This window comes from Crocodylus porosus, unplaced genomic scaffold, assembly GCF_001723895.1.
Source record: "Crocodylus porosus isolate Cpor-Errol unplaced genomic scaffold, CroPor_comp1, whole genome shotgun sequence".
NCBI classification, from domain to species: Eukaryota; Metazoa; Chordata; order Crocodylia; family Crocodylidae; genus Crocodylus; species Crocodylus porosus.
In genome coordinates, this window is record NW_017728905.1 from 1,716,992 (window position 1) to 1,740,507 (window position 23,516).

Genomic DNA, 23,516 nt, shown 5'->3' on the forward strand with positions numbered 1-23,516 from the left:
CATACCTAGTCTCTAAATGTGTGAAAAACTTTGGGGGGCAAGGAGGGGAGGAAAGGAGCCAAGAACTCCTCTATGCTTCCAACTAGTTACTTCTGCATCCCTGCCACCTCATCAGATACTGAACCGAGCAGTCTTTAGCAATACTCAAGATGCGAGCTCAGGTTTGGTACCGACTTGTTGCTCAGAAAGTAGGCAACTTAACTTCTCCCCTTCAAGCTTCAGCTTCGCCTGCTGCAAATTGATAATGCATCACTCCATGGAGGGCTGTAGGTATTAATTAAAATTCAGAGTGTCCCAGGGAAATGTAGAAATCATGCTCTCATATGATGGCATCCCCGAGCGCTGCAAAAGAACAGCCAGCAGGGGGCACGGTCTAGCGAGATTTCATAGGCATCAGGGCTGGAAGGGACCTCGGGAGATCACCGAGTCCAGCCCCCCGCCCAAAGGGCAGGAAGTCAGCTGGGGTCATAGGATCCCAGCGAGATAAGCATCCAATTTACTCTTGAAGGTGTTCAATGTAGGTGCTTGAACCACCTCCGCTGGCAGACTGTTCCACCCCCACCTCTCAAACATCCTTCAGGTGGAAGATCATCATCCCTTTTAGCCCCTGTTGAGGACACTATGGAAAAGGTGCCACTTTGGCTGCTGAACACAGTCATCAGAAATCAAGAACATGGATTAGAGGCAACAGAAGGAGATATAAGCACTGCAAGTTTCCTGCATGAATCGTTAGTACACCTTGCTTTGGAGTCTCTGTTTTGTTCCAGCTTTTTGGCTGGACAAGTTGGAAGGGATACTAGTGCCTGGAGCAACCATGGGGCTTGTACGACATACCCACCTCTCCCCGGCTCAAGGATAAAGACTGGAAGACCTGATGGTGCAGATGCAGAAGTAGGACTATTTATACCGTTACTCAGTCCACTTCTTTCTGAACTGGCTTGAATTCAAGGTCAGTTAGCAGGCCTGATGGAAGGCACGCTCTGATAACTAGTTGGTAAAAACCATGTTGACTGGTGATAAGGGGGCACATCCACACAATGCGCTGCACAGTGGCAGGCAAGCGTTATATGCCAGTAGGTGCTGGAAGAGCCAGTCGTTAGCATGCCACACATCCTCTCGCCTAAACCACACTTGTGTAACTATTGGCCTTCGGAGGAGTGATTTAGGCAGCAAACCTGAGCATCTAAATTAGGCTGACACCCAAGATCCATATTTAGGCCCATTCTCATTTACGCGCCGTCACTCACAGACAAGAGATACCCATGACTGAACCTGCAAAGGGAATTGGGTTTACACAAATGCTGCGCAGCCACCCACTGAAAGAAAAATCAGAACCTCTGCAAGGAGTCTCCCACTGGGCAGGCAAATGGCCCAATCGATCGCTTAGGAAAATGGATTTTCAGAAAGGCCCAAGCAGCTACAACTCCCACAGACTTCAAGAATCGGTGCAGAAGCAGGGGAAGAAAGAAACTGGGCCATTTGTCTTTGATATTCAGATGCAGAATATACAAGGCTCCTAAGTGGGATGAGACCAGAGCTCGGCCAGCAGAAGCGCGCCCCCCCAGGGGGGATGGGACTCTGTTGCAGACCCTGGCACAAAACTCGGTTCTTTAAAAATTTGAGCTGTACAGACTTGCACTTTTAGCCCTGTGCGACCAACCCCAAGCCATCGCATCACTAAACCCTCCTCCTGCAACATGGATTTAAATGCTTAAGTATAGAGACAGCTGTGAATATCCTTGCCACCGGCACATTTTTCTAGGGATTTTTTTTTTAACAGAGAGAGAAAGAAGGTGGTGTGGGGAGCTCCTTGGGGGAGGGACTTGCTCTGTTCGTACGGTGCCTGGCACAGCGGAGTCCTAGGCTGCGAGGAGGCATTTAAAGGCGCTTGAGCAGCACAAACCACGCATCAAAAAGCCAGCCCGACAACAGTGCTCTGGTAGGTTTCAACGCATTTATTAAATTCTTACAAAACAGAATACAAAATTCTGGCATCAACAATTGTTATAAAGGAAAACTTAGATTGAGCTGTATCAGGTCACCTGGTACATACAGTAAAGTGCTTGTTTTTTTAATATTTTTTTGTTTTTATTTTTTGTTTTTTTGTGGTTTTTTTTTTTTTTTTAAACCAGCCCCTGGCTCGAGGCTTCCATTGTACAAACCAGCAGTGCGTTAATGTGACTTGATGTCAAACCAGCTTTGGCAGTCTTCATCAATTGTAAAGTGGAGAAGAGAGTTTCTCCTGGATTGATAAAAAGTTGGATTCACAGTAAAAGTTTCTAACCAGTTCTAAGTTAATTCGCTCAAAAGGAACAGAACTCGGGGGGAAGCCAAAAAACAATTTTTTTTTCTTTTTTCTTTTTTTTTTTTAAATTTCCAGCTAAAAACTTTTTGAAGACAATAGTCTCCAAGACAGATGCTTTAGAAGAAAAGAAAGGCTTTTAAAACAAATGAGGGCAAAAGTACAAAGTAAAAGAAAAAAAAAAAAAAAAGGATGTTGACAAGAAAAGGGTTAAAACAATTTAAGTGCTGGAGAAAGATTCTGGTTTAGCATCATCGTCTTTGGAAACCAACCATGGGAGAGGAAACAGCTGGGGGAGGGAGAGGCATCCCCATCGGGGACCTTCCATGAGCATCCTTTCCAGCTCCTCAACATAAAACACACCAAGGGCCTGAGTCTTCAAAAAAGTTGAGCACCCGACAGCTCCCATGTAGGCACCACATTTTGCAATGAAAGCTACTGGGCACTGAATACTGCTGGAAGGGCAATCGCTTTGCCCAGATATCCAAATGAGAGTTGATCTCCTGGTCCTTGGTGTACAAGGCTTTTAAATAAACCCTCTTCCGAGCATGCCCCCGGCCACCAGAGCCCACACGTTTCTCAGAAGAAATGTTCTTCTTACAAAAGGTAACCCGCAAAGGGAAATGTAACTGGATGGGTCTACTTGCTTCTTTCAAAGGATTGCTTCAAAAGCATTTCCTTCTCATTAGAAAGTCAGGTCTCGACCGCCCAGATTTTCCTGGAAGACTGCGGCTGTCAGGAGAACGGCGGGGATTGTGACAGATGTGCCGGGCAAGAGGAACTGTCAGCAGATCCAATTTGGATTGATTTTTAAATTTAAAAACACTCAGCTCAACAGGTGCGGGGTTAAAATAAACATCTGCACAAGCTGTTAGACACCGTCTCCGATGAGCCGAAAAATGGGTCTGTTGTATCTATATAAAAAAAAAGGCGTTTTCACAAGCCCAGGAGAGAGTTAAGTACCACATTTGTGCTGAATAGCAAAAGGCGACTTTTGGCTATTCGGGACATAGAAAATTTTCCCCTCTTAAGAGAAAGCAAAGCTCATGTGACATGGATCCTCAAAAGCTGTCAACTGCTAGAAGTCTGATAACCTCAGCGGGTCCGGAGATCTTCAACAAACCCTCTGGCAAGAAAATGAAAGGAAACCCAGGCTTGACATCCCTGTCTTTCTTAGGGCAGCACTGAAGCTTCATTGCCCTTCAAAGAGGCAAAAGAAAACCAACCCAGTACATTTCCCTTTGGAGGCCCCTTTCAGGAGTGCCAATTAAACAAACAAACAAAAAAAAAAAAAAAAAGGAAGAAAGAAGTCTCACGAGTGGGAACTGGGGAAAAAACTTTTGTTTGCCAACAAAAATCTTGGAAAACCCAATAATCCCCTTCCCAAGATCCTTAAAAAAAAGCTGCAACCTGCAGCATTACAATAGCTTTCACAATACCAGCTCAAGGCATCACATACTGTACATCATTCAAGTATTTCTTAATATAAGACAACAAGGAATTATCTACAACTGATAAAAACAAAAATAAGCTCTAAAAAGTAACAACATACAATCAAGATGGATTGTTGAAGAGGGTTTCAGAGTACTGCAGCCTGCTTTGAGGTGTGGGACCCCCCCCGCCTTGCTTCCAATGCAGCTCTCCCCCAAATCCCTTTGTCACCCCAGAGTCCTAGAAGGTGAAGCAGGCACCCGCTCATGTGCTGGAAATCCCAAGTGAGAAGTGTTGGTTTTGGAGCTGGATGTTTCACTTCCCAACAAAATGAAACTGCTTGTGCCGAAAAGATCAGCAGGGGTCACGATTCACATTCCCCTCCCTCACCAAAGCATCATCCAGATCCAAAAGCACAAGGATTACTTTATCCCTGCATTACTCACAATCACCCTCCTAAATGAACAAAACATGTATTGCATAGTATTGCTGTCAGCAGTCTTCAAAAACACAGGACTTCCTTCTCAGAGAAAGTATTGAGCTTGACTTGAGAATTCGGGGGAGAAGGGCTGGGCTCTACTCAAAGCAAAGGCTCCAGTAACTTCCAACTGTGCCCATGATACAAGCTTATGGCTGCTTTTAACACATAAAGATTGAAGCATCCAGTTTTGGAGGGGGGTGGGGGTGGGAAAGGTGGGGAGACCACCAATTAACAGGGGTGCATCTTCCCCACAGCCAGCTTGAATTTGGAGGCCAGAATCTTTGCTCCAGGAGATGCAGGGTTGGGAGGAGATCAGAAAGAAGCCACTCATTTTACTCACTCCGATAGCAGATGGGTTGAACCCAGTGGAGTTGCTCCCTATTTGTGCTGGTGCAACAGGAGGCGAGCCAAGCCCAATGCTTTGCAGCTTCAATTCGAAGCGCTGGGCGCGCACGCGGCCTCCACCAAGCCACACATCCTCCACCAACCCGCTTCTGGTGGCAAAGCTTCTGGAAGAGGAGGTCCATCATACTCAAAAGGAACAAGCAAATGAAGGGAAGGAGCCCCAAGCTGGCCTGAACCAGGGCAGTGGACTGAGACCTCACAATAAATGGAAGCACAAGGTATTTCAATGAGAGGATGATTTCTGCATCTCACCTAGGGCCCCTGTTGTGGCATGCCCAGCAGCCTTTTCCCAAGCCCAGGCCAATCAGTTGGAAAGTCCCGTTTTTACAGGAATTTTTTCCTCCCCGCACCCAAAGACCAGAAGCAGCCTGCAGATGGAGTGGTGAATTAGAGCCCTGATACCCTCCTCCATGACTCCATTTTAGACCTCACAGAGGGAGGTCTGCTGGCCTGACCCGTTTCTTTTTAGGTTCCTCCACCCAAAAACTCAACGTCCGCACACCCAGAGCCTTTCCTGAGTCCATTCTCCCCTGCCACTCCAGCCTTCAGGTATTAGTGTTACATTCCTCCTCCTGCTAGTACACAGTCCGTCCAGCCCAGAGCCTGAACCTGCTTTAGCGTATGGGCACAGACTTGCCCATCCCACCCACCACGTTGGTGAAACATGACTGCATGAATCCACCTCTCCAAGGCAATCCTCTCCATTCAGTTGTTTCAGCCAAGTCTCAGACAGATTTCTATATCCGCTTAAGACCCGAATTGTGATCACACCTCAATTCGCATCTCCTCCCCTGTGAAGGCGAACCCTTGATAAGATCGACCAAGGCATGGCATCCACGTAAGCAACACGGCCCATGCTGAAACATCTCTTTATATTCACTTTTACCTCCCCAAGAAGCAGAGGCACTTCAAACTCAGATTTCCATTTCAGATCCTACTGCTGAAGAGTCAGTTCACTGCCCTGGAGCACTTACGGAAAGCAAGCGCATTTTTTCTTTTTAGAAAAGCACCATATTACAAATAAAGGGGTTTTGCCAGCCACACTTGCATTGAAAAAAAAAAAAAAAAATCAGGAGTCTGGAGCCCATCCTGCCACTACAGCGAGTCCAGCCACTTTTAGCAATTTCCCCAAAGGAAGTTAATATCTGCTGGAGATCCATCACCATCACCTTCTGCACAAACACACACACACAAACATATGTGCACTCCCACCTCTCAGATAAGGCCGAATCCTGCTCCCACCAAAGTCCAAGGCAAAGCCTCCTTGGAGGTCAGTGGTGCAGAATCAGATCCGAAATGCAGAGTTACTTCCTAACTCTGAACATTAACATTTCAGAAGCCTGGGAGAGATTTGGGTTTTTTTCCCCCCCCTTTTGAGCTGTAACCTGGCAAACCATCTAACCCCCAGGAAGTATCTGGCAGGTACAGCTCAGCTTCTACCCCAAGCCTAGAAGACAGGGCAGGAACAAGGGGAGCAGAGGAAGACATTACTAAATGCCCAAATCAAGCAAGATTTGCTTTTGCAATGAGCAACTAGGCTGTTTAAATTTAAAAAACTAAAAAAAGTGGTTTAATAGCTTACTCAGGAGCAGGGAGCAGAGCTGAAATGCAAGCAGAGAGGAAAAAAAGTCACACTTGGCAGAACAGGTCTCTGCTCCCTTTGAGTCACAAATCCATCTGCCAGCACAATGCTTTTCTCCAAAGTTCAGGCCCAATCCTGACAATGCTGAGCGCCCCCAGCTCCTGAGTACTTCAGCCAGAGCCAAGGGTACTTCATCCCCAGGACCAGAGAACATGCCTTTGCCATCACATCCCCTTCCAATGCCAGGGGACCACCATGCAATGCCAAGCAGAGACTATCTACACCAGATAATTCCTAAATGATGGTTTGTCAGACTTTCTCCCTTAAAACAAGAGAAATACTGCAATGTTTCATTGTGTTTTGGAGTCAACACAGCACGGGAAAGGGTGGGGGAAATAGGCTCTTGAATTCAAGACTATCCTTCTCCCTACCCCTCCTTTCCGAGAGGCCAGAAGCATGAAGAATCCTCTCGTTAGGCTATTGAAGAGCAGTCCAATTCAGCTTTGGAATGAATTTGTGGTTAAAAAAAAAAAAAAAAAAAAAGTCAAGACAGAGCTACCCATGGTTGAATCTACTAAGTCCAAATCCAGGGAGAAACCTGCAGCAAAGTAGGAAAATAAACATTAAAATGCTACTTTTGTTTTTCCTGTTGCTGTTGAAAATATGACCAAGGGTCTTTTTTTTTTTTTTTTTTTGTCTTTTTTTTCACAGTATGAAATGAGCTGAAGTCGTAAAAGCAGCCGCATATACAAATAGTCCTTTGGTGTAGAAAAAAAAAAAAAAAAGGAGAAATCGAGAGTTGAGAGAAAGAGAAAGAGAAAGAGAGAGAGAAAAATCATCTATCATCTGTTCAATGTCCTTGAATGTGCCCTGGGTGAAGGAACCTCACGCTTGACTTAATACCTTTTTTTGTTTATAAAACAAACAAACAAACAAACAAACAAACAAACAAAAAAAGAACAAAAATTCCAAAAACAGATTTACAAGATCAGTGTAACCTTGGAAACCAGCCAATAGGAGAGAGTCCTGACCTTGTTGCTAGCTAGCAACAGCATTTCAAAAAAAAAAAAAAAAAAAAGAAGAGACATACAGATACAGCACATACGTATATACAGAGAGCAGGGAGCAGCGATGGCAGGTGATCACGCTTGGTCACCCACCAGGACCAAGGGAGTGACCAGGTACTGGTTTGCAGCCACCCCTTTAGTCATGCTGCTCTTCTGCCTCCGTTTGGCCAGCTTGGACTCCGAAGGGGGAGACAGCTGCATCGAACATGAGGTAGCTTTGATGATGATTGGTCGGGCCTCCTCCTCCTCCTCGTCCTCGTCATGCTGCATCAGCTGGCGGTTGACAGCAATGGCCTCGGCAGCGAAGGAGGTGAGCTCTTTGGCACTGCTGTTCCTGGAGGGGAGACAGTGGGGAGGGCGAGGCGGTCAGGGGGAGGTCAGCGATGGGCTGCAGATGTCTGTGCTCCCAGCCATGTCCCAGCTGCCGGGGACAAAGCAGGTGCTGGGCTCCGGGGTGTTTCAGACAGGATCTGTTCTCGTGCTATTGTTTCTCGACAAAAGGACTCTGGGTCCCTTCAGCTCCTTGAGCCAGGGCAGAGTCGGGTGCACAGCGTGCAAGCTTTACTGCCACGCTCATGGGGCACAGGGGGCTGGAGAACTGATCAGTGCCCCGTCAGCATCCGCAGGCAGCTGTTACCCCAACCCAGGTCCATCTCCTTGATTGCCCCGAGTCCAGACCACCCCAGCGTCTTGCTCTCCTGCAGCCCCATGCTTGGCTGGGACCCGGGATTCCCACATATAGGAGCCTGCTTGTCCCCCCTCATCAGCCCAGCGGAGGCTAGCAACTGTAAGACGGCCACACAGCCCTCTCCAAGGAATGCAGCGCCTTACTGCACCCAACAAGAGCAAGCCTGGGCAAGACCAAAGCCCTGCTAGTCTCTCTCCCAGCCAAATGGCAGAGGTCACCAAACATGCCCTGAAGTGCTACGCTGCTATTGCAACAGTGACTGCACAGCGTCCTGGTCTCCTGCATGCGCAGAAGAGCTGAACACAACCAAGGGAGGTGGTTCCACAATGCCCCGACCTCAGCACGGGCAGCCGACAGATGCACTCACCTCTGTAAGATGATGGGGGTCGGAAGGGTGTTATCTGGTGCGCACTGAAAAAAAAGAGAAAATAGCGCTTTAGAGCCAGGCAGTGAAGCCCATCTCATGAGCAGAAGTGTGAGTCCAGTGACCTCACCAGGTGGGCAACAGGAACATCAAGATTCATGATCCTGCCTCCCGCAAAGTGGGGCTGTCCTAGAAAACTGCTAGTCCAGCAACAGGGGAATTAGCTTGGGTCAGAAGAGACAAGCATTCAAGTCCCTGCTCTGCCATGGGTTTCTTATGTGGCCTTGGGCAAATCACTTAGCCTCACTGCATTTCAGGTCCTTGCTGGCAAAGAAGGAATGACAGCAGTGCCCTGCTAGACAAGGGCGCTGTGAAAAATCAATAGGTTAAAGACCATGAGGCACTCAGATGTTATAATAATAGGGCCAGTCAAGTACCCGAGACATATCTGCATCTTGCATTAGCAAAGCTTCATCATTTAGGGCGGCTCGGTCAATCTAACTTCTTTATTCTGAGACAGGGACAATCTTGTGGTAAAGCCAGGATCAGGAGTCCTGAGACCCCGGTGCTACCCTTGTTCTTCTGCTGACCACTGTTCCCTCAGGGGAGCAGGAGGCTGATGGTCAAGCACGCTGAGAGCTCACAGGGAAGGAAGGGGAAGGAGACAGGCGAGACCTCTTAAAAAAGCCACACAGGAACCTCTTGGGACATTCCTCAACTGTGCCTTCTGCATGAATAAGGCTCTTGCAGAAACCACCCGAGCCAAGATACTGGAGAAAGGCAGCACTCACCCCTTGCACCCAAGGATGCTCCAGGACTTGGGCCGCACTGAGCCGTTTCTTGGCATCTCTAACCAGCAGCTTGGAAATTAGGTCTTTGGCTCCAAAAGAAATGTGGGCCCAGTCCTTGTCAGGAAATTCATACTTCCCTTCCTGGATACTCTCAAATAGCATGTTCTGGAGGAGAAAAGGGAAGGGATCCAAGTTCATTTTTTAGAAGAAACAAGTGTTTATTTTGGTCTGGTTAGACCTAGGACGTGGCCTCTCCCCTGGGGACTGGGAGATCTGAAGCTACGCAGAGAATCAGCAGCCTCCCCAGCCCTGCTGAGAGGTACCTGCGTGTGGGGGATGAAGATGCCATAGGTACAATAAAACCTGCCCTAGGCGGCCAGCGAGACTTAGTGCCTAGGAGAAACCGCTCTTCAACCAGTGGAAGCCACGGGGGGGACACTTTGATACCCCGGGTAAGGACTAGCTGACCTCCGGAGGTCCTTTCCAGCCCGACTCCTCTTTGAGTCTAGCTGGAGGGATGTGGCGAGTGCTGCGAGCCCTGCAGAGCAATGACCTGCTGCTGGGGGTAGCGAAGGGAGTACAGTGCTAGCAGAGGGCTGCAGGCAGCCCCAGCTCACCTGACAGGTCTGGCACGCTTCACCACGGTCCCAGCCACAGTCGGTGCCACAGTGGCCCACGAAGGGCGGGTAGCCACTCAGCATGATGTACAGGATGACACCCAGGCTCCACAGGTCACAACGCTTATCGTAGATGGAAGCCTCCTCGTTGAAGGCCTCCACCACTTCAGGAGCCATGTACTCTGCTGAGCCACACTGCGGAGAAAGAGAGCAGGGCAGAGGTCACTCAGAGTCAGGCCCTGGCTGCTGGGCCTACTGAACAGTGAAGGGCAAATCCAGACTGCAGCTGCCCCATGCTATTTGGGCACCAAAGCTCAGTCAGATGCTAATGGATTAAGATCCCCAGCTTCAAGCCCCATGCCTGGCAGGTTGCAACCCAAACACCAGTGACTCGGGATTACCGGCAGCGTGAGAACCCGGCTGAGTTAACTCAGACAGCCTGAGCCCAGGGCGGACACAGCTGTCCCCAGCCTAGACAAGTACTGCGTGATCAGCCCTCGGGAACCAGCAGGTGAGGCCTCAGGTGGATGAGAAACATCAGCAGAGAGGAGTTGCAGCACTCCCCCTCGCTACACCCGGCTCCAAACCCTGCAATCAGTGGACAATATTGCCTGAAGGCCAAGTCCACCCTAATGCATAATAATACTAATCATATTCATAACAACAACAACAATTACACTTGAGCCGGCAGTGAAGCAAGGCCCAAGCAGGCCACGCTGCACCAGCCAGAAGCAACCTGGGAAAGAGCAAGGAACATCTGTGCTGAAGGGAAGATGGAAAAAAAGCCACTGAAGGGTGCAGGGCACCAGATCTCTGTGCACACAGATCTGAAGGGCAAAGCTCCTGGCCAAGCACTGGGATTCTCCCCGGCTAAAACAGCAGACGTTTATTTGAAGGTCATCGATGGGCTCCCACAGCTCAAGATCAGAGGCATAGAGTAATGCAGCATCTCAGGACCTCTTGAAAAACTGCTGTATCTTGTTCTCCAGACCCTTCAATCGCACTTGTAAACACAAGCCTCTAGGTCTCAAGATTACCTCTGAAGCACGTATGCACACACATGCACAATCCCAACCCGTCTGCTGTCCACACTAAAGACAAGCAAGCGGAAGAGGAAACTCGGTGCAAGGCTGCCAAGAGCTGTGGGGCTTCAGCTGGAGGCTCACAGGGAGACAGCCCAAAAAAGACTTTCTGCCCTTTGGGGCCTTCTTTCCAAAAAAACAGACTTTGGCAGAAGATGATGACCAGGACCTATAAACAGCCCCAGTTTTCCTGGAAGGGCTGTAAACAGGGTCTCCTGGGATCCAGGCACGCCAACAAAAAACAGGAGCACGCTACATGGCTCTGAGACCACCCCGTGGTCCGAGGGGAAAGGAAGCACAAGGCAAAGACACTCAGGTGCCCCGACGGAGACAAAGGATGCATCAATTCGGTCCCTGGACACGGTCTGGAATTAGTGAGCAGTCTTAGACTTGATTCTCTCGCCAGCTGCAAATCAACCCCATGCACACAAAGACAGGCCACAAGCTAGCTGAGGTGCCTTGAGGTCCAACCCCATGACCACAGTAATGGATCATCTCCCCAGAGCAAGTGAAGCTCAGGTAGTATTTGACCTGATGGTACAGGTGAGGAAACCGAGGAGCAGAAGGAAAATGACTTGCCCAAGGACATCTATGGCAGAGCTGGGAAATCAAAGCCAGATCCCAAGTTGCTGCCCACTTCCTGAACCAGAAGGTTGGCCCTTCCTCTTCTCCTCAAACTATTTGTGCCTGCTTGTTACAATTCAGATCAAGTCACAAAACATTTCCAGCAGGTTTCATGCCTCAGCTCTACCCTCAGCGGGCGCTGCGCTGGGGAGGCCCGACTTTCCACAAAAGATCATCTTGCCCATCCCATCCGTGCCCAGCTCTTCCTCCTGAAGTTAGCACCTTCCTTTTGCAGGCTCCTGCTGCCCTCCCGACTACAGCAAATGGGGAGAAGGGAGAAGAAGCCACCCAGTGGGCGCGTCTACAAGTTCATTAATGCGCATTAAATCTAGTACCTCCATGGTGAAAAGAATGCATATTAGCCTATTTTAATGCACGTTAGCAAAAGAGCATGTTTTCTGTGATGCTTTAATGCGCATTAGAATAAGTTAGTATGCCTTAAAGAGCACATGTAGACGTGCCCAGTGTCATGTATATGAAGTTGCAGGCTGCTACAAATGACACCAGGATCAGGAACGGACAGATGCACAACTACCCCAGGGTAGCTCACACAGTAGGTGGCAATGACAGCACCTTTGCCTTTAGCAAAGGAGCAGGCCGATAGGAGCAGACAGTGGCACAGCTTGCACGGGAAGATTTTACCTCCGATTCTTCAGAGTAATTCTCCAGCAGCTGGGGTAGAGTTATCCTGGCTTAAAGGTCTGCCTTGTCAGTCCACTCATCCTCCCCACCCCCCGTGTAAATATTCCCACCGAGGCGCTCTCCACGGTGGAGCCGCGGTCGTAGGAAAACGCCCAGCATCCCTCGTGCAAGAATCAGATGTTGGAGATGGAAGAGCTCCGTTCTCCCACGTGACCCCTCCACCTGATCTCCCAAAGGTGGATGTCGCTGATGTGGCAGCTTGGATCACGCAGCCCTGTGCCACCCTCGCCAGGACACAAAGCCTTCAGTATACTGACGAGGACAACACGCCCTGCCCAGGGAGGGGACGAGGTTCCCTGCAACGAGCTCCTGGACTGGAAAGACAACCCTATTCCACCTGTTCCCACAAACGGGCCAGGCTGGTCGGCCCGGGGAGGCCGCGGCTCTGGCCACAGGCCAGCGCTTTGCTGTCACGGGGGACGCAAAGCCTCCCGTCTCAAGGGCAGATCAGGCAGCTTGCAGCCGATGAAGGGACAAGGCTGGTAGGGCTGCTCCTGGCACCCAGCGGGCACCACAGTTCAGCGCAGCGAGCAGCCCCGGGGCCGGCGCCCTACGGTGGAGACGGAGCAGGAAGCGGAGGAGTTAATCAGCTGATGTAACCAGAGCTGCAGATGTCTGCAAGGCCTGCTTCGCTGCGGCCCATCCCCCCGCCCTCCATCCCTGCCAGGGATTGTCTGGGGCTTTCCAGCTCACGTGACCCATCAGCCCACACGGGCCTTGTGACGAGAGAAAGAAAACCGCCAGGATCAGATAATCGCCTGTGTGTCAGGAGAGGCCTCGGCAGCGCAGAACAGCTGATGCCACAGAAAAGGGGGGGGGAGGGAAACAAAACAATTCTCCAAACCATGAGCCCCAGGCAAAGCTGCAGCCGCCGCTGGCACTCGGCCTTGGGGCCCAGGCCAGCTCCCTATCCCCCACCACCGCTCCCCTTTGCAGAGGAAATTGAAAGCAGAACTTCCTGCCGAGAAGCTGCAGTGGAGGTGGTATAAATGGCACTGGGGGGGGGCACATGCAAAGCAGAGCGCCGAGCAGCGCCGAGCGCGCAGGGCCCAGCGATGCCAAGGAGTTTCGCCACGGGGACTGGGTGGATTCAGGATTAGGCGGCAGGGAGCAGCTTGCTCGATTCCCACCCCCGCCCAGCTTCCCCAGCTGGGCGGCTCGTCCAAGTTGGCGCCCCGATCCCAGCGCCCGCCTCCCCATCCCGTGCAAGCGTTGCATCAGCCTCAGCACGTGACCCCGACCTGACCTCCGCGCCAGTAAACACCAGGGTGTGGTGGCAACACCCCCGCTAGCTGAAACCTCTGCTCCCGCCGATAAGGCCTTGCTTCCCAGGCGCCTGCCTGCATGCAGCCGGCGGCGTTTGCACAGGCGAGCGAGATCCAGCAAGTCCCCTGCTCACGCTGCCCGGGGGGGGCCTCCGGCATCCACGCACCCGGCTGCTCAGAGCCTGGCTCAAGGCAGCGGCTGCGGATCGGAGCCGAGAAAAGGTGGCGATTCCCTTGGTGGCAACCTCCAGCCTGCATTATGCAGGGGATGGGACCAGATCCACGGGACCCAGGCCCTTTTGGCCTTAAGTCTGACCTGACAAAAGACCTCTCCGCACCCACCTCCCCCCAACACACACTGCTGCCGTGAAAGCCCTCCCCCACGCACCCATGTCCCCGCGTCTGACCCACTTCTGCAAGCTTACACGGGGAAGAACAGCTCCCGCCCTCCCTTGCCTCCTCCCCCACCGCCAATAGGGCCAGCTGTTGCTAGGGCTCGATTTTAACTTATCAGCGCTGGCCTGGCGGTGTGCCACCCCCTCGCCGCCCCCCCCAACTTAGAAGCAGCTAATGAGCAGCCACGCGGGGCTTGCTAAAGAGCATTATGTAACCCGAGTCTCCCTTTCTAGAACGCACTCCCGCCTGCAGAGGCTCCAGGAGCCATGAATAATGCAGCAGGCTGCTGAGGACTGGAGCCCCGGAGCCTCCTGCAAGGCCCCGGGGCGGTGAGCCGCGTCCCGAGCGCCTGGTGGGCTTCCCGCAAGGGGCGCCTGTAATGCCAGCCTGCTCCGTGGCAGGCAGAGGCCCTCCCCGATGCCTTCGGGGCTTCCAGCCACGGAGCAGCCGACGGGCTTCCCCCTTTCCTATGGCTGTGGGGGGCTTACAAGCAGCCCTGCTTTTCCCAAGCTCTGGTTTTCCAACACCCGCCTTGCCCGGGGTCCCTTCCTGAGCCCCGCGGCCATCCCTGCAGACCTCTCACCACGGCTCGCAGAAGCCCAACCCCAGGTCCTCAGGCTAAGCGAGGGCTGACTCTTCCAGCTGACCTCATGCCGCGCTGTGCCTCGAGTTCCCAGGGCCCCTCCAGACAACCCCCCGCTGGATGCTCTCTCTTCTGGGTGGAAAACAGCAACAGGAATCTGCTGGAGCCGAGCCAGCCCTGAAAAGGCCTCTGCATTCCTGGTGCAGGCCAGTCAAAGTGGGAGGGCTCGCAAACGGAGCCTCGTCTAACAAGTTCAACCAGAGACTAAAAATAGCCGCCTGCCAACGCTGGTGCCAGAGCAGAGGCGGGTCCAGAAGTCCAGCTGGGGCTCCAGGGCGGGGGGGTGGGACCAGCAGAGGAGCGAAGGACCGGGGGGCTGCATCAGGTCAGGCCTCCCGCCACAAATGCGCCGCGCTGGTCGCCTTCCCAGAAGCCTATAAAGCAGCCCGAGACTCCTGGAAGTCGGCCCACTTCCCCCCCACCCCCACCCAGATTAAGGCCGGGGCAAGGATACTTACTGGTGTGAGCAGCTCCGGGGTAGAGATGGGGGAACAATCACCGTTTAATTTAATACCACTTCCCAGATCAAAATCACAGATCTTCACTGGGGAAACCTTGGGCAGGAGGAAGAAGCACAGGAGCCTATTACCAAAGAGAACTGGAAGGTGTCGGTGGAGCCCACAGTGCTAAAAAAGGGACCCGCTGGATCCAGGCTGCGGACCAGGAGACCTGCCGAGTTACACAAGTCTGGAGCTCATGTGCCTGGTCCCAGCCATGCCCCCCTCCCCCGTGAAATCCCATCCTAACAAATTAAGACCTAGAGTTAAGAGGTTAAATCTACTGCCCTGTAAAGCATCGTGATCTCCCCAACTCCCGATTCCATCCCCCTTCCCACCCCCTGCGTGGTGAAGGTAGACCTGGGCTCTCTGCGGGCCTCAAGCTACGTCTTGCCAGGGGAAGAGCAGGCAGCCGACCACCCCAGTCCCCTCCACTATCTCCCAGACCGTCCCAGCTCCGGCCAGGCCCGGACCAAAAAGGATCCGGCCACGGTCTCCACCTGTGCCCAGGTGCCCACGCCTGCCACTCACCTGATTGGGACTCTCACAGAGAATGTTTTCAGGTTTCAAATCCCTGTGCGCTATCCCTGTTACAAATGAGAAATCCCAGGTCAGCAGGGGCAGCAGCTTCCCAGGGCCCCCCAAAAGCATCAGCAACAGGAAGCTGCAACCACGATCACTGCTCTGGGGCTCACCAGGCGGTACAACAGCGACTGGCGTGGGGGGCCGAGCCCCCTTGGCGCTCCAAGCAGCTGGCAGAGCTCAACGCCTCGTCTCTTCGGGGCCCGAAGCATACACCTGACGCTGGACCAAGTCCCCATCCCACTCCATGCTCTGATAAAACCCATGCTTTAACGGCTATGGGGCAGAGGCAGCCAGGATCTCACAAGCCCGACGAGAGCACTGGCGGCCGGCTCAAGAACAAGCGTCCCTCTAGCTCTGGTCTCCCCTCGCTGCTGCCTATTCCCAGAGCGCGGCTTGTGCGCTGCCTACCTTTGTTGTGCAAGAAGTTAAGGGCACTGGCTATGTCCTGCACCACCACGCTGGCCTCCAGCTCATTGAAGTGGCGCCTCCTGTGGATGTGGGTCAGGATGGAGCCTGCGGCGCATACCACAAGAGTCAGCCACAACAAATCTGCACCTTTCCATACCGGTCTCCCACCACCGCCCCACAGCAGAGACGGACGCCACCGCCTGTCGCCTGGGCTCTGGTTCCAGAGCCCATCCCCGTAACACCCGTCAGAGCCGAGATCAGGGGTTTTGCACGGCCAAGGGCCTCAGCCCTGGTAGACGGCACGAGCTTGGAGGGCTTCATGTGCCAGCGATGGCTACAAGGGACCTATGCCTGGGCAGCAGTGCATCGGTAGCTACCTACCACCAACACAGGTGAATGGCATTATAGGAGCGAAGGCAAACCCTGCTGGGACATTTACCTCCTCGCATCTTCTCAAACACCAGGTAGAATTTGTCTTCCTCTTCAAAGAACTCTATCAGCTCCAAGACGTTTCTGGAAAAGGGGCAAGAGGACGATCAAACCACCTGTCTACGCCAACAAGCTTCCCACCCTTTGCTTCCCAGCCACTGACAGGGGCCTGCTGTATCACCAGCTCTCTCACTAAAGCCGATTGCCCAGGGGACAGCCGCCCGGGCATGTATACACGGGACGTGTGCCGAAAAGGGAACTGGGTTTCAGTTACTGGGACCAGAAGACTTGGACCCACAGCTGGGCGGGGAGCATTTTCCCCAGTGCCCTGGTAGATGGCTTATCTCTACCGCAGCCCTAATTGCTAGCAGACTCTTCCCTTGGCCAACAGGCTGCTCTTGAGAAACGGCACCGCTCAGCATTTTCCTAGGAAGGACGGTTAACATGGAGCCACGGGCTACTCTCCCCATTCTGCGGCAGTTAAACCAAACCGTCCACAAAGCGTATCCACTTCCCCAAAGACCGTATGCCCGGGAGCCCTTCAGACTCATCTTGAGAAACAGCTCCCAGCCTAATGTCATTCAGCTGCTCCCCTACAGCCGAGCCAGCTGCAGCAAGACCGATTCCCCGCACCCACAGGAAAAGTTTGAAGGAGCCCGGGGGTGCTCTCCAAGAGCCCACAATGGCGTGGCTGGAGGCAACCTGATCCTCCAGAGAGTGGGCAAGTACGTGGAGGATCTCAGCTAGCTGGTGAAGGAGGCTTCGCCCCGCTGCAGGAACAGCAAGCCCTGGGGGTCCCCAGCCCAGCACAAGCGCAGCAGCCCCAGCACACCTGTGTCCTTGGCACTGATACAGCATCTCCACCTCCCGAAACACCCGGCTCCGGATGTGTCCAAGGCGCTTCTCGATGATCTGAAACAGAAATGAAGAGAAAGGCTGAGATGGGGACGGGGCTCTTTGCACTGCACGGGGGAGCCAGGCTCGGACCAGCCCAGCAGGCCTGGCAGAGAGAAGGAAACCAGAGGGTCCCGGGGGAACCGCACCAAGCCTCAGGCCCTGACCTCCTTGCCTGCAGCACTCTCCCTTCGCAGGCCGTACAATGCTGGACCACTTATACAAGAGCCTCTTGCCGGTTGCCAGGCCGCGTGGCATCCCCCTCCACACAACCTGGCAGCACATCACTGGAGCAAGCTGCCCTCCCTAGTGCTCGACGGGCTGCAAGGTGATGGCTGCAGGAAGGGGTTAACCAGCTGCAGGGGAGGCGCCTTTCCTTCCAGCCTAGGTCCATCCCACCCCTCAGGGAGGTGACAGCCCTGGGCATGCCAGCTTCTCCTCCCCACCCTCCAGCACAGGGGAGGAGCCACCCTTCTTCCAGGGAGAGGCAAACAAAGACTCATGCCGGCAAAGCACACTTCAAAGGCCAGGCCTGGAAGCCAGGCTGCAGAGATAAGGGCCCTTCCCTCCTCCTGCTCTGCCAGGGCCTCCTTTGGCAGACAGGCACAAGATTATCCGGGCCGGAGCTCAGCGCGAGCCAAGCCGGACTAAATGCAAAGTGGCCAGTGGGTGCAGGGAAGGGCTCTGGATTTTACAACAGCAGGACAGAGGTTGCAATGCAGCTTCTTGCAGAGCCGTTCCAGCGCAGGGAGCTCTAGGTGAAGACTTGTAAACCCTCCATTCAAGGACGGGGCGTGACATGCAGGGGCTGGGGGAGGACTCCTGGTTTCTTATCAGCGACTGGATGGTTTTGTGACCTCTGACAAGTCCCTTCCCACAGCGTCTCCATGTCCCCACCTGCACTGTGGAGAAGATGGCTTCCCAGCCCCCAGGACTGAAGACGTTTCGGGTTTGCAGGGGGACTTGAGAGCCTCAGGTGCAGGCTGGACAGCAGGTCCAGGCACTGCCCCACCCCAGCAGAGCTGCTCCCTGGGAAGGCTCAGGATGCAGGAGCCCGAGCTAGAAGGGTGCAGCTTTTGCAGGGCAAAAAAAAAAAAAGCGCTGCAGGGGGAAGCGTAGATTCCCGGCTCCGTGACTACAGCCCTCAGCGCTCCCTGGCATGAGACGCTCCCGAGCCGCTAGAGAAGGGCTGCATTGTTTCCTCTCCAAGCCGCTTGGCTTGAGGCTTCCAGCCAAAGCAAGGACATCCCCAAGAGACTGCCGCTCGCCAACAGCCACAGCTGCTCTCCTCCAAAACAGAACGCACTTCCCCCTCTCGGGAGGTCACGGCCCTGCCCCCCCCACGCGCCCAGCCAAGTCCCGTCCCTTCCACCCAGATGCCACCGCACTGCAGCCCCACACTGGGAGGCCAATAGGAGCCGGGTACCAGGCGCGCCAGCCAGTCCCTCTGCTTGCTGCTGCTCCAGTTCCACAGAACAGGAGTCGCTTTTGTCTGGGGCAGTGCCAGCTCTGCTCAGCGCCCCCGTGAAGCATTTCACTTGCTTGCAGTGCTCCCACGGAGTAGTGCAGAGGAGCACTGGAAGCAAGCTGGGAGCCCCCAAGCGCTGGGTCAGCATGAGCCCCAATCCTTACTCTCTAATCTAGCAGGATGATTTTTAAAGCTCAAACTCCACATTGCGCGGTGTCTCCCAATCCCAGACACTGCAGCGTCAGCAGTTTCCAGCTTGCCGAGACCTGTTCTGGTTCCCACCTCCTTGCCCGGACGCTGCACCCTTGCGTCAAGACGCCCAAAGCAAGCAGTCTGGTGTGTCTCATGCTATCACCTCCGCTTCTACGTCCAGCCTCTCTGGGAATCCCAACACGCTTTACAGACACTACATTAGCCTGCCAAACTCCCTTACCAGCAGCCCTGAGTTTGGAGACTACCAGTCCTACAGAGACGTACCCACCTCCTACTCTAGGGGTATTGCTGCCTTTCCTGTACCATTACTTGTATTACAGCTATAGACTGCTCAGGTCTCCACTGTGCCAGGTGCTGTATGGACACAGACACCCCTCTGCAGGTGTCTAAATAGGCAAGACAGGTAGGGGACAGTGGAAACTTGAGGCACAAAGAAGACAGGGGAAGCTATAGGACAAACATCACTGATAAGGCTAGAACTTCAGTCCCCAAGTCCTAGTTCAGACTCACACCCTGAAGCCCAAGGCCTCTCCAAGCCCTTACCTTCACTGCATACTCCTTGTTGGTGATGAGATTAACACAGGACTGGACTCTAGCATGGGCTCCTTCCCCGAGCACCTCATCCTGCAGCTGGTAAACATCTGTGGGGGGAAAGAAAGGCTCTCATTCCTGTACAAATTCTGGGAAAGACCTGCATAAGCTGCATCTAGCCCAGTGCTCAGTGCATACACCCTGACACGGGATTACAACAGCCCCCCCCCAACCCAGCTGTTGTTGAATGCATCTCTCTGCCCCCCAACAGCTTCTCCAAGTTCAAAACCCCCAAGCCTGGAGCAACATCTGCAAGAGCAGCCCAGGCCCAGGACCCCCCACACCACTCACCTTCAAAACGCCCTGAGAAGCTGTCTGTAGCTCTGCACCGTTTCTTCTTCTTGTTCCTCTTCTTGGCGTCGGGGATATCGATGGGTTGACTTGAAGGCATGTCTGTCCCAAACCAAAGCCATCCAGACAGCATTAACACCACGCAAGTGGTTGCACAGCCCAACACTCCCCTCTGCATTCACCTCTCGCTTGGGAATACGAGAACGGATGGCATTTCATGCCACATAAATACTGACCCAGCTCCCAGGAGCCTCAAGTGAGTGGCAAACAAGACACCAGCTTAATGAACAGTGAGGAGAGAGGCTGGGTCAGACACTTCTGGACCCAACGGGGCTTTTTGGAAGGGGTTAGACAGGAAGCAAGGTCCTGATGAATCGCAAGGTGGCACCCAAGCTTGCCGCATGTTCTGGGATTTATATGCATCTTTGACGTGTGTCCAAGCGACTGCCCAGGCCCCTGGACTTCAGGGACACCAAGGATGCCACACACCTGAGGTCTGGCCTATGCTCAAGCACCTTCTTCAATGTGCACCACAGCAGATGGTATTTGTACCTCCACTACAAGCTGCCACCACACTGGTATTGGAGAGTTGGTTTTGAAGAGGGAGGAGGAAAGGACCATGAGAAGAAGCCCAATGGAGGGTGGAAGGGAACCAGAGCTAACAACATGCCGGCCTCTACCCCCTGCCCCCACTGGGATTAAAGCAAGGCCCTGCCTGTACTGCCGCTCACCGGGGCGGGCTGGGCACTCGAAGTTGAAGACGGATTCCAGGTGACTTGTCTGGGCGAATTCCAGGTCGAATGGGTTCTGCCCCTGGAGGATCAGAAGAGAAGAGACGAGAACCGAGTGAGACCGGTCCATAAACAAGCCGGCAGCAACCCAGGGTGCCTGCACCATATATCCTACGTCTTCGCATCCCAGTCTGCTCCCCCAGAGCACCTCCACCCCCGCCTGTCTGCCTGCTAACAAGGTCCCTATGGAGATGGGGGTGGCTCCATTAGCTGGGCCAGAACTGTAACCCCAGGGAGACCCACCCCAAGACCTGGCTTTGCACCAGGAATTGCTGTAGCACCTCATTTCACACGCGCGCGCGCACACATTTTTACACCAGCCTAGAGGAAGTCTCAGAGTCTGCTAAAAATAGCCTTCCCCAAAGCTGCAGCCAACTTGGGGGCAGGGTTGGGATTCCCATAATACCCAATAAATAACCGGGCCTGCAGTACGGAGGCAACCCCGCCGTGACCCAACAAGCAAGGGAATCAGAGCGATTCTTGCTTTTTGAACCGAATGTTGGCGCTTGGAGGAGACCATCTCAGCGCCAGTCTCCACTCGTGAAGCAGAAGAGTCCGAGCAGGGAACCGGCTCCAAAGTGGCTTTGTCGTCCTGCTCCTCCCGACTCGGCTCCAATGCCAATGCCCAGGCAGGATGAAAGCAAGACCTCCCCTACGCCCTGCCCATACGGGTCTCTGGCTCGGGGAGCAGAACAGCTCCAAGGAGCCAGGAAGCCAGATCGCTGGAAGCAAGAAAAGAGCGGGTTTGCCAGACTGGAGCCGTGTCTGACCCAAGCCCAGCAGCGCTGACCCAAGCCCAGCAATGTGGAGAAGGCGCAGGGTTGCTTGGGTCATGCTAAAGAGAAGACGTACCCCCCCCTCCCAGCCCAAATGCCCTCCACTGCAAGTTCCACCTAGGCCACAATGGGAAGGAAGACAGAGCCAGCTTTCCAGCCCCCCTGGAGAGCCTCACTCTTGGCATTCAGCCTGGGAACCCTTGAGCAGTCCGCATTCTACCCATTTCACAGGCAGCAAACCGAGGCACGGGCTCCTCAGCTGTCTCCTCAAGGTCAAGAGAAGCAAAACCAAGGCCTGGGCATCCTGCCTCACAACTGCCCAGTTCCCCAGCCCACATCTGTGCAAGCACTTCAGAAATGTCAGAATGTGCGGCTTCATTGCCCAGCCACTGCCTCGATACCAAGGACATGGAGCAAAAATAGAGCATGAACCAGACCGAGCGTGACCTCTGGGCCCCAAATCTACCGGTGTCTCTCTAGCTGGAGCCAGAGCTGCTGCTGGCATCTCTGAGTGTTCGTGTATAAGGGAACTGCAGGGCCAAGAGGGACAGGTGACTGCTCAGGTATAACTAAGCTCCTATAAGCTTAAAGCCGCCTTGCTGTAAGGGCTAGAGCAACAGGCCCAGCCAGTCGCGCCACCCTCTCCTTCTGTGCAGTCCTATGCCCCGTTTGCTCCCTCGCTCAGGGTTCCCAGTTCAGGCCTCCTCCCAGATATCACCTGGCTGGCTCAGCACAGCAGCAGAGTCTGAACCCAGACACTCGCTCACCCCCTGGGTCCGCAGGGACTTGGGAGGGAACCGAGCTGAGCACCATCCAGGGGGCCTGCAAAGGGGCGGAAGAAGAGCCAGGGATTGCTCAGCACCATTTGCAAACTCATCTCAGGGATGGTCACAGTGCCCGGTCCTGGGGTGGCAGGACTAAAAAGAGTCCTTTATGCACAGCTTTGGCTGGAAGGGCTCTCCGATTCACAGGCGGGGGACCGGACCTGCAGCCCAGACCGGGGGGCGGGGGACCGGACCTGCAGCCCAGACCGGGGCCTACAGCGGACCTGCAGTGGAAGGCGTAGCCCAGCCTCGCCAAATGAACCCTGAGCTGTCAAGTTGCCGGCAGGGCCAGAGGATGGAAGCCAGCCCGGATCACGTTTCCAAAGCCCTGGAAGTCAACTGCAGCCCGGGCCAGAAAGCAACAGCATTTGCTCCAGTCCAAACCGGGAAGTGAAGAGTTACAAACTGGCCTCCCTGGAAGGCGGCTCGAGTCCGGGATCAACAAAGGAGGGCTAGCGCTCAGCAATAAAACGCAAGAGGAGTTGGAGAAGAGCAGGAAGCTTGCACCGTGCTGCCTCGCCCAGGCTCTCCCAGCCTTGGGTCACCGCACTGGGGACTCTCCCTGGCCTGAACCGCTAGGGAAGCCACTTGCCTCGAATGAAGGGAAAACAGACGTTTGGGTGTGATAGGTATGAGGCCAGGAGTCAGGATGCCAGGGTCTTGGTCTCTTCCCTGCCTCCAGCTCTAACTTTACCCCTCCCTGCCTCTGCTTCTGGCAAGACCCCCCCAATCTGCTGGCACGGCAAGCACAGAGCTACAGATCCACCGGCCAGCTCTCCCCACGGCTTCAAGAGAGCGACGGCAAGCCTTCCCAGCATTGTGAAATCTGCCTGGGTGGAGGTGAAAGTCTCCCTCCACTTCTTTTTTTAAAAAAAGAAAACACATGCCCCGCTGCCATGCTGGCGAGGAAGCCAGAGCCCTTGGACCGTATCGGATCTCAGGGAGCAGCTCCCCCGCAGCCAATCAGCGGGGCCTGGCACGAGCCTTGCTAACAGCTAGAACCAGCTAGAAATCGCGTGTTTACTTTCCATGCAAGTTGGACACCGGCCACGTGGGGCTGGGCGGCCCGAAAGAGGGAAGCGCGGAGCCCCTGGACGCCAGCCTGCACTGCAGACAGGAGCCGGCCGGATCCAGGAGTTTATTGCTTGCAAGAGCTCTGCAAGCAGCTCGCAAGACAAGGGTGCGTTGCCCCTTAGGGGCACCGGGGCAGCGTGGGCTGACTGGCAGCTATTTAGAGGCTTGCACCAGCCCGAAGGCAGTGTTGAAAGTCAAACCGGGGATTTCTCGCTGCCTGGAATTTAGCATTTCC

The 23,516-nt window shown here is 54.0% G+C and overlaps 1 protein-coding gene across 1 annotated transcript; it reads right to left on the reverse strand.

The window, feature by feature from the left end:
• Positions 1-1,935: 1,935 nt before the first annotated feature.
• MKNK2 (MAP kinase interacting serine/threonine kinase 2) lies at positions 1,936-20,839 on the reverse strand. The gene is made up of 12 exons (XM_019557040.1): positions 20,548-20,839; positions 19,817-19,918; positions 19,478-19,575; positions 17,192-17,271; positions 16,370-16,443; positions 15,931-16,035; positions 15,469-15,524; positions 14,899-14,994; positions 9,729-9,923; positions 9,112-9,276; positions 8,324-8,367; positions 1,936-7,602 (listed from the first exon to the last, which is right to left on the reverse strand). The coding sequence occupies exons 1-12, from the start codon at positions 20,711-20,713 to the stop codon at positions 7,344-7,346; spliced, it is 1,440 nt and encodes a 479-aa protein (XP_019412585.1). The 5' UTR covers positions 20,714-20,839; the 3' UTR covers positions 1,936-7,343.
• Between the last annotated feature and the right edge of the window lie 2,677 nt (positions 20,840-23,516).